The sequence below is a fragment of the Phragmites australis genome, chromosome 6, assembly GCF_958298935.1.
Source record: "Phragmites australis chromosome 6, lpPhrAust1.1, whole genome shotgun sequence".
In the NCBI taxonomy this organism is placed as follows: Eukaryota; Viridiplantae; Streptophyta; class Magnoliopsida; order Poales; family Poaceae; genus Phragmites; species Phragmites australis.
Window position 1 is genome coordinate 4,688,795 of NC_084926.1, and position 11,081 is coordinate 4,699,875.

Genomic DNA, 11,081 nt, shown 5'->3' on the forward strand with positions numbered 1-11,081 from the left:
CCTTACAACTTTTCTCGCAACTCTTTCAGCCCGAATCCTGCCCCTAGACGATTGGTTGGGTGGTCGAAAGAGCCTCCAAATTTATATCGTGATTATTTATCGCAATGCAACTCCAAGTCATTCATAACAATAGAATGGATCAGAGGACCCATCCTGCTAATTTCTCTGCAGTCTTTCCCCCTAAATATTGGTCACGAATGCTTATTCAGAGGGATCCCTTAAGGTCTGATTGGTTGTCCGCATGGGTTTTCGTATATCAACATCGTAGATATAGGTTGAATGAAACAATATTTTCTGAAAAGAAGAGTGTTTGGTTGGCTATTTTTATAGGGTTAGATTTAGCTGAGTTTTTGTTTGATTGGCCGCATGGGAGGGTTACGTGTGGAGTAAAGCTAACTGGTTGCCCGTATTGACCCTTCACCTGAGGAGTGGTGTGGTTATCCCTGTCACCCTGAGTTTGGATGGAATGAATTTGGCTAAGTCCCTAGAGCACACGATGGAGATTGCAATTATTTTGTAGAGTGAGTTAATTTTTTTGTGTTTTATTTGTTTTTTGGAGTTCATGACATCACATAACCCACAACATGAGAAAATTTTCAACACCTTGTTCAACATCAAACATAAATGATACAACATACGACAAACATTCTAAAATTGCAACAATGAGGTGATACAAATATATATACATCCCGTTCACGCAAGACCCATCGCACAAAAGCAGAGCGTGCGACCTATCGTCTTGTCTGTTTCAACAACGATGCTTTCAGAAGGTTGCCATGAAGTCATAAAACAAGAAATAGATTTCATTGTTATACTAATTCATCACATCAACTTTAAATGTTAATAACTCGTTCACCGAGTGTCCATTTTCAATTATGTTTGTAGCATTGTGTTACTTACAATGAGATCTACAAAATGAGACCATGTACATATGTTTTGAAGACATATATTTGTACTAGCAAGTTATACATAATGGTGCTAGCAAGTTATGTATAGAGTTGCTATTACAAATTCTTACTGGAATCGGAATCGCTACACTGAATGACCAAGTAGTTACTAAACGAGAGCAACCTATGTGGGACTACGGGAAAGCTTCAATTCATGTTTGGTAGCAATAGAATATGAGATAACAACTTTAATGAGTATTAGGAAGCTACTTCAGTGCATGTTTAACCTTTAGAACTTCACTAAATATCTAGTAGCAACTTTAGTGAATGTTTTGTAGCAACTTTAGTGGGAATTTTAGTACCAACTTAAGTCGAATATTTAGTACGTGTTTTATAAGAACTTCATTGAATGTTTAGTCGCAACTTCAGATGAGATATACACTAAAAAAACTTCAGATGATATGCATTTTAGTGAACATATGGTAACAACTTATGTGGTGGTTAAGGAGCAACTTTTGGAATATTTTGTAACAATTTATATGGCGAATATGTAGCAACTTCGATTAAAATATTTTTTAACAACTTGTGTGAAGAAGTCATTAGTTAGTTTGCATGTGGGTTACTAGCTACAATGCATGTAACTTGCCAGTGAACATAAAATATCTCTGAAACATATACAATATGCATGTCATTTTGTTGGGATTATCGTAAAGAACATAACAGTGAAAATGGAGTTTTAAACGGACATCGGAGGATAGAGTTATCACAATTTTTAAAGTGCTTAAACGGACCAGTACAACAATCCAACTAGCTTCCCCTTGCTGACATCAGCGCATATCTCGGCCCCTGATACAAAGCTATCCTCATGCGCTCTCAGCCCCACGTGATACAAAATTAAACAATTCACAAATAATCCATGCCCCATGCAATTCATGTGACGGGCCATCCCATCCTCGCACGGTCGCACGGTCGCACGCTCTCCCGAGCGACCTATCGAATTATATAGTTTACATAAGTAGTTGTAAGTTGGAAGAAGACTAGCATAACTAGAAATACATGTGCTTATCGCTACACGCGGGCATATGAAGAAGTGCCATCTGCCTTCTAGGGTTCCTTGGTACACCTACACTGCGACCGACCGCCGTGCCTATGCTCCGCAAGGACATCCTTCCCATAGAAAACGCTTTGTACACCACCGACGCTCATGTCCGGCTGTAGGTAGCCCTCTAATCGTGGGCTTCGTTGTGACCTGGCTCTGGCGCTAATGTGGTAGAGCTTATCACGTCAACATATATGGTGTGACAATAGTCTTTGGTCATGTCAAAATTATTGGTGAAGACCAGTTCCCCCCCCCCCCCCTCCACTGTTTGTGCTGAGTCAGTATTACTCAACAATTGAAGTTAATATATATATATATATATATATATAACAACAATTCCCAATTTCTCGTTCACTTCCCTCTTTCCAGGCATTCAATATCTTGGAGCTCGCTTCAGGACGGATTTGCCAGTTATACATGTTGCATTGTTGTGTGCTGCAACAACCGAGTCCATGATGTATTTTGTTCACCGAATTGAATCCAAAACAGCATTCGACAAGCTAATTCCCAGGTGTGAAGACAGTGATGTTTCAGCCAACGGGACACTTCAGGTTAGCTCCCTTATTCCATTTCTTTACAACTTGCAAGGAAAAGACACTTCAGTTTTTTTCTCTTATAACTTCAATGAATAAATAGCTCAACAGCGCTAAGCGGGTAAACTAAGGGTACAACAAAAAGGACCAAAATTCTACACCGTCTTTATCCTTTGAATCTGTGACTCAACTTGCGAGTCACCACCTGGATTGTCAACAGTATGTTCGACGGCAAAGCTCTCGATCTTACGAAGTGACTGAAAATTGACAAGAATGTAATGTTAGGAGAGTTGTTCTAATGATACGTGGGGAGAAAAATGGAATTCACACTGCACCAAGGGATGGTTAGAAGAGGATCTTGTGCATACCTCAATAGCAATAGCAGTTGGTGTCAGCTTAGAGACGTCATCGTGACCCTGTTTAGATGCGATCTCTGCAAATGGCAAATGCAGATGAGTTATAGCATTGAAGGAACATGGAGAAAACTTTTTATCAAGTGTCACCAAGGAACATCTGCGATCACATAGCTTGCACATAGTGCTGATTAGAAGGAAAAGCATGGCCATGAACAAGGCGTAAGTTTTATTCGTCACGGGAAGCATACCTTCTAGAGAAACCCTGACATCTGCATTTGCATAAGCATCACCCCTTTGCTCCGCAAGCATGCTGAGCTTAGAAAAAGCCTATGATAGAAGGAACTCAGTGAGTCACTCGTACTAGCACTAAAATAGAAAATTGGTAAATGCGAACAAGTCTACACTAATATGACAAATAAAGGCCAGGATTCCAGGGATTTGTATAGCAGTTCTTCATGTCCAAATCGAATGGGAGAAACAGAAAATATACATTATTCCTTTTCATATTCAAGCATGGAAGATATTGAAGCAACACGTAGCTACCATTGTGTATGGATCACCAGATGGTTGATCCAGAAGAGGACGAGAGGCGGTTCCCACTTTAGCAATACGCCTAGCAAGAGCCTCCAAGGGCACGTCTAACCAAACAGATAAGCCCTTCTTCATATATTTCCTGATAATACAACAACAGATCAAAACATTATTAATTCAAAGAAAAGAACATACTATTAATGCGAACGAACTAAAGTGAACTCCTGAATACCAGTTAACTGGCCGGATAACAGCACCGCCTCCAGTGGCAACAACTAATCGCCGCATTGAGGACAAATCCCTCAAGACACTACTCTGCAAGAAATGAAAAACGTCGAAAGGGAAAATCATAAGACAAACGAAAACTGTACACAAGAGAGAGTGCTTGATGTCAGTAGCAGATAAAATTCAGCGACCATTACCTCGTTATCCCGGAAGAAGGCTTCACTATGAACCTCGAATATTTGAGCAACTGAAGGCATTCCCACAGCTTGTTCCACCAATTTGTCACTGTAAACATAATACAGACCAATAAATCATGTCATCAGGACTTGTGCATCAACATGAGCACCTAAAGCAAACCTTCGAGAACTACTACTTTACTTTCATGAGGAAACACAAACCTATCAAAGAAGGAATAACCCAAGACTTCAGACATAATCTTCCCCACAGTACTTTTTCCAGAACCCATCATTCCTGCACATAACTCACTTGTCAATCAAAAATTCAAATATGGAAGTTTCATCTAAAGGTTGACCTTTTCTAGCAATAGTAATTTAGAAGGATCAGAACTAACCTACTAAGTAAATACACCTCCCGTTCAAGTAGAACAGAAGCTCTTCTGATTTTCTCTGAAATTACATTAGAACATTATTAGAGCATCTCCAATCGAGCCCTCTTCTCACCCCTTATCCTATATTTGAGGAAAAAACGATGAAAATCGGTCTCCAACCGACCCTCTATCCGACCCCCTTTATTTGAGTAGCCCTCAAATCTCCTCCCTCACCCCCTACATCTAGGAGCTCCTCATCCAACCCCTCATTTGGGAGAGAGGGGAGAGAGAGGGGGAGAGGGGAGAGAGGGGAGAGAGAGTTACCAGATATTAATAAAATAGAGGTGATTCCAATATAGGGGTCAAATATGAGAGATCGGTTGGAATGCGTTGAAAAATTAGGGATGAAATCTGGATGAGGAACTCCTAAATAAGAGGAATAGGGAGTCAAATATGAGCAGTCGGTTGGAGATGCTCTTAGACTCACAAAAATATACAGGCAAACTCCAGAATCACGTTTGGTCAGATTGCGTCAGGAATCGAAGATATTAGTCAATACCTTTAACAACATGGCTTCGTCAACGGAGTTATGCGAATTTTCATGACCTGCATAGGCACAAAATCATGGAGAAAATGTCAATCTGATTGATTTTTGTGTATGCATAAATTGAGCGTCATGAACTTCATAAAAACTAGAATGCTTCAAATTGGGCCAGCCATAGGCATATATAACCATGCACCTCCATCACTTCCAAATTGGCAGTTGCAAGTACTCCATCACTGCCATGAAGGTACATCCTTTCCAAGTGGCAGGTTATTGCGCTTCCACATGTAATTAAGACTACCCCTAACTGTGGTATTGCCATTTTGAGCTAGCACATAATTGAACATAGTACTCAAAATCCGATCCGAGTGAGGCCCATCTTTGACCAAATCGCCATATCGGATTGTGCCGAAGAAGCAAACCACACAAAATGGTAGATATTTATTTGTACACAAATCATGCATCATTCGAACCGTTGACGCCAAACCTCCTTCATCCAATCCTTCAACCGAATCAAACACCCATTCCATGCAACCTCAACGATTATGGCGAATCAGACTGCCCATATCGCAGTATTTAGACCAACATGGGCCAAACTCGCATCACATCCACCAAAAATAGCGTACGCAAATGCACACGATAAACACTAATTTCGCCGAATCGCACCAATCTGATCACACAAAAGGGAAAACGAGAGAGTGGCGACGACCATGTACCTCCGGACGATTTCCTCGCGCGCAGCGGGGCGACGGGCTTGGACCCGAGAGCCCGCACGGCGGCGGTTGCCGCCGCTCCCGCCGGGTCAGCGACCCTCAAGCTCCCGATCCGCGAGCGGCTCTCGCCGCCCCATAGCGCGCTCCGGCGCTGGCCCGACCCGAATCCCGCCGCTCGCGACTGCAGCGCCAGGCCCACGCCCCCCGCCTCCATTGCTTGCTCGCCGCGGTGCTGCTACGCGGGGAAAAGACGCGGCGGGCGAGGCTACCAGGTACAGCTCAATCTCTGCTGCGCTCCACAGCTGAAAGCTAATTCTACGGCGATAGCCGGCACGGGGCAGGCGACAGCCGGGGGCAGCGATGCGAGACGTAAAATAGTACACCCGCCCCCAGACGCTGCCGAGTAGTGGCGTAAGATCGAGGTCAAGTTACCGTTTTGCCCCTCAGCCATTGACTCGGCGCCCCCAGCTACCCTCTTCGGATTTGGTTCTGATGATTTTTCTAGAGCAGCAGGCGTGAGCCACACACTTTATTTCTGAAATACATTTTGATTGAGTGTTTAAAAGAAGATATTTTGATTGTAGTTTTGCAGAAACCACATATGTGACTAAAATATATATAACCGCATATGCCATCTTGTTTTTTTGAAAAAAAACTGTTTTGGTGATAGTATGAAATAAAAATTGGAAGTCAACAAACACGATTTGGTGAAAATGGCCGTTCATCCTGTAAAGTTTAAGTCATTAACTTCTTAAAAAAAGAGATTCCAGAGGCGCATGTTTCATCAGATTTTCTGTAAAATATGTTTCATGTTTATTGTCTAGCTATTATGTACCAGTATTTATGAATTTGTGAGGATTGTGAATTTCTTGTGTTTATCTGGTTCGTGGGGGTGTTTCGGTCAAGGAAACATGAGGGGCCAGTTCTGGATTTGGCTATGGATTTAGTACGGAGCTGAGTCACCTACCGTGGGCGCCACGTCAGGCTGACGGGGTTGGTCGGAAGGAAACATCTCCGCAGAATCGTGGTATGGACTGGTGCGGAATTAATGGAACACGCGAGATGGGAAACATGTGACAGATCACTGACCGTGCCTTGCTTTTGCATCTTTTCGCGTGTAGGCGTTTCTGGGTTTCATTGAATTCCATGCCGATATTTATGTTCTGGTAGAGTTTTTTATCTAATTTTTTTTAAGAAGTGATTTTTTAGTAAGTGATTATATAGTTGAAATTGATTTTTTAAAATAAAATATATGAGAAATGATTCTACGTAGAAAGTGAATCAAGAGAATGTTTTTTAGCTCCATAACTTTTAACTTATTTTAGAGAATCACTTCCATAAATTCTACTCAAAAAACTAAAAGCTGAAAACTGCTATTTAGTAGAGAATCACTGATTCCAGTCAGGAAGTTGCTCTGATAACTCTGTCTAACAAAAGATTCAAACAAAATTCATGATAGATTTCACTGTATTTTAGTTGAAGAGAGAAAAAAATAATGGTAGTAGAACGGGAAATCAAGTTGCAGGGTGAGCTCGATCATTTTATCCAGAGAGTAGCAGGAAGGGATACAAGTTTTAAACTTTTTGAGTTATTTGATCGATTCAAAACTAAAAAAACAAATTAAAGATTTAATCTCACATAATTAAATTAAGAAAAAAAATAAACTAAATGGTGATTCAGAATTACCTATTAGATACTTATTTGTATATCTAGTAACAGATATTTTCTTGACCATCAAACGGATTCAAATTTGTCACTCTTACCAAGGATTGCAGGATCATCAAATATTGTAGTTTAAAATTGCGAGGGACACTCGTTCAATGGCATCCATGCGGGGTTAACAGAAATTGCAAACAGTAACAACATATTCCATGAGATTTTTGCAGTTTATGGAGAAAAGTCTTAATTAAAATTAGTGTCGGACACAAACCCAGTGGACACAAGGCTCTCTCATTCTTACTCCACCTCCACCTTCACTCCTCTTTCTCCTGTAGGTCCACCCCTGATTAAAATGTAACTATTAAGTGCCCTTTTTCCCCACTAATTTAAGCGACAAGTCCAAGCATGAAAGCCACCAACCACACGATTAAATGGCTACTGGTGGGTCGGTCGGATCCAGAACGTCGGTCAGATCCAGAACGAACTCTTGCCCTCAAAAAAAAAAATCCAGAACGAACTCTTCAGAGTTGCAATGCTTACGCCACCAACCAAAATACATGTGTTCAATATGACTCGTCCTTTTTAATCGAGACCAAGATGGGAGATAATCATAAAGATGGGAGATAATCATAAGTCACATGTACTGGTAAAATGGATGGAGAGATGACCAGTTCGACCAACCATCGAGGCAGCAGCTAAAGAATTTTCCGGCCAAAGGCAATTGATGAATTTCCTTTACCTTTGATCCTTCCAGGGAAGCCCAGTTGCTCTCGGTCTCGCTCTATAAAATGGAATGATGGAGATGTTACTTAGCAACCGAGCAAAACATATTTCTGACCAAGTAAATGAGTTTGGGTCTTTAAGCTCCTCTGACGGTAGAGGCATAATAATATTTTACGCCCTTATATTGATTCCCTCGTTTATGCTTCCTTGAAATTAAATCTGAGTCTAATTATTTGCGGACATGTGTTGAACGGCATGAACATCACCAGACTTGCATGTGCGAGTTCATCGGTTAATCCATTCGGTCACGAACGTCTAGAAAAGATGGATGCAAGTACGGGTGAAAAATAGACAGTAGATATCTGAATTATTCTATATTCGTGTTTGTTAAAATATAAATATAGATATTTGTATCTGAATTTGTTTCTAAAATGGATATTAAAATGTATGTATTCGAATTTGTTTTCGAGATTTGGATTCAAACGTGGATATCCTAATTACTTTGAATTCGGATATGAAAATAGATAATATCCGTATCCGTCAATCAGGAACCAAGTTTCGCTAATATTTTAGAAATTTCATAAGTGAACAAAATTTATATATTCCAACCCAATCAAATTGGAAATAATTTTAGTCAAATTTGATCAAAAATTTAAATTTTTTATATGAAATTTGAATGAAATTTCTAAAATTTTGGTAATTCCAGTAATTCTAAATGTGAACAAATTTTTTGCACAGTAAAATAAAAATTCTTGTCATTAAAGGTGTAAGATATTTGCATACAACCTGATCGAGTAGATATTCAAATACGGACTCAGGTTCGAACTATTCAATTTATTTTCGTATTTAAGTATATTCAGATTTATATTCGTATCCGCATTAAAATATAGATAGTAATATAAAAATTGAACTATTCAATCCGTTTTCATTCCTAGATGCAAGACATTTACAACAATGCAAAGTTAACTGAATTTTACATAAAACAGTTCCATTTCCACCCAAATCAGCAAAAGATACTGCATTCCCCGCGTGACCCAACTGTACTCTTATTTCGAACTTCGAAAATCAACATTAGGCAGCATGACCCAACTGTACCGCTAAATTTGGGGTTATTTGTAGTGGATTGGGGAGAAGAGAAGGGGGATTTGGGGATCTATGGTTCGCGGCTGAGAGAGTTCGAGAGAGACGGAGAAGGGTTCGAGAGGAGCGTTCTAGGGAGAACGAGAGGCAGTCAGTTCGGTAGTGGAGAATGAAGATGGGTATGGGCAATTCAGCCATTGCATGTGACTGTCATTTTCCTTTTTGATTTTGCGAATTATTTTTGCGCGTCAGATGTAACAATTCTAAACCGAAAGACCTAGTAGTGGCAAAAGGTTGGGACAAAGCTCGATTTCAGTGGTAAATTTGCCGTTTGGTGATGCTAAATGTCTGTACTGTGGGATTGAAAGATACTGATATCACTAGAGGGGTGAATATACATAATCCGGAATTTTTTAGTTTAATTTGGAACTTTCAGCTTAAATTTGAAACTTTAATCTAGAATTTTCGGGTTCAGAACATGAAACTAAAATTAAACAATATCTAATAAATTCTAGCTCAAATCAAATAAAATCGTGTATTCTAAATAATGATTCCAAGCAAATACACAGAGTATCTATACTCAATTTCACACAAATAAGTAGGTCGAGTAAATTTACATAAATATAGAGCAAGAATTGAAGAATAAGCAAATAAAGAGAGGAGACATACGATTTGTTTATTGAAGTTCGGACAGCTCTACTTGAGGTTCCTACGTCTTTATTGAGGAGCTCGATCATACTTGGATTAGGTCTCTTTTAACCTTTTTTCTCACCAAACTCGATCACACTTAAGCTTAGACTCTCACTTTTGATTTCTTCTCTTGAGGAGACGAAATTCAGACCTTCAAAAAAATTTCACGGCACACCACAAACTTAGATGCTTGTCGGCGACACATAGCCACCTAGAAGCTCCAAGCTCCAATAGTAACAAACGTAACGACAGACTTCTTGTCGATGAATTTGAGTGTTCAAGATAGGAGTTATTCTCACTTGCTCTCAAACTTTCAATCTCTTAACCTAACTAACTTCTCTTCTTAAATCTCACACTAAAATAGAGTGGAGAGTTTTAATGGTTTTGGCTTTGAGTAACTTCGTGGGAGCACCAGCAGCACAACAAAGAGGGGATAATGAGGTATTTATACCTAATCCCTAAAAACTAGCCGTTAAAGCCAACAGACAGTACAATTCGGAACTTCCGGATTACACGAGTTAGACCCACCCGAGGGCCTCTGTCCGAATCCCAGTTCGAAACCGTCGAACTGACTATAGAATCTGAAACTTCCGGGGATTGAAACTTCAAACCACGATAGAGAACCCAAACCGGATGTCATCCGGAACTTTCGGCCAATCCGAAACTTCCGAAATCAGCACAACTGACCATCCAAAAAACAGCGATAACTTTTAATCCCGATGTCCGATTTCGACGATATTAGACTCTATAGAAACTTATTTAGAGGGTTACCTATCCCACTAGAAAACATAATCTCAAACATATTGGATCAAAATTAGTAACACTATAAAACCCGATTCAGACACTTTCAGCACTGAACTCCTAAAGTGAACTCTCAACACAAACTCAAGTTGAAAACAGGTTTCCGGTGTTCGTGGGTGTTTTGTGTCTCTCACATTTGGGGTTGATTAGATACTCTTGAGCACTGAGACACGTCAAATTGTTCTACAATGCATCTCTCTTGATAGTGCAGCATATCTATACTCAAATTCAAATATAAAACTAGTTTGAACCACTTTGATCCTTTGAATACCTTCAAGTACCGTTTCTTTCTTTCAAACTTTGAGGGTTGCCAACTTGCATATAAACTTAACTCAATCTTTTCTTGATTATTTATGTGATTGATACAAATCACTCATAGCTTTCTATGGCCTCGTACGATCCATTGGCGCAAAGCCTTCACCAGTCCTTCACCACCGCATTGGTCCTTCGGTGCTAAGCCCTTTGCTTGCCCTTCACCACCGGATGATCCATCGTAGCCGAGTATTTCTTACCTTTACCGTCTTGTCATAGAAAGTCACTTTGTAACCGACATCTTCAATGAATTCACTTTGTCATATATGAAGTCTAAACTTTGTTCTTCACTCTTGACATATTTGATATCTCAATTCAACTCATGTCTTCTTATAGATCTTAACTCCAACTCACTCTTAAGCACAAAGCACATTGATTAGT

At 39.9% G+C, this 11,081-nt stretch overlaps 1 protein-coding gene across 1 annotated transcript; it reads right to left on the reverse strand.

Moving 5' to 3' along the window:
• Window positions 1-2,514: 2,514 nt before the first annotated feature.
• Window positions 2,515-5,803, reverse strand: LOC133921229 (shikimate kinase 1, chloroplastic). Its single transcript, XM_062366025.1, has 10 exons — window positions 5,439-5,803; window positions 4,738-4,784; window positions 4,203-4,257; window positions 4,030-4,102; window positions 3,829-3,916; window positions 3,639-3,721; window positions 3,419-3,548; window positions 3,124-3,202; window positions 2,888-2,952; window positions 2,515-2,776 (listed from the first exon to the last, which is right to left on the reverse strand). Exons 1-10 carry the CDS (start codon window positions 5,647-5,649, stop codon window positions 2,675-2,677), a joined length of 933 nt encoding a protein of 310 aa, XP_062222009.1. The 5' UTR covers window positions 5,650-5,803; the 3' UTR covers window positions 2,515-2,674.
• Window positions 5,804-11,081: the final 5,278 nt, after the last annotated feature.

What these genes read in the sequence shown, in the direction of transcription:
- LOC133921229 (XM_062366025.1), bottom strand. Translation starts at nt 5,649, where the DNA reads ATGGAGGCGGGGGGCGTGGGCCTGGCGCTGCAGTCGCGAGCGGCGGGA. An exon ending in GAGGTGTATTTACTTAGTAG is followed by an intron (nt 4,103 to 4,202) that starts GTTAGTTCTGAT and finishes AGTTATGTGCAG; the next exon opens with GAATGATGGGTTCTGGAAAA. An exon ending in TGTCAGGGTTTCTCTAGAAG is followed by an intron (nt 2,953 to 3,123) that starts GTATGCTTCCCG and finishes TGCCATTTGCAG; the next exon opens with AGATCGCATCTAAACAGGGT.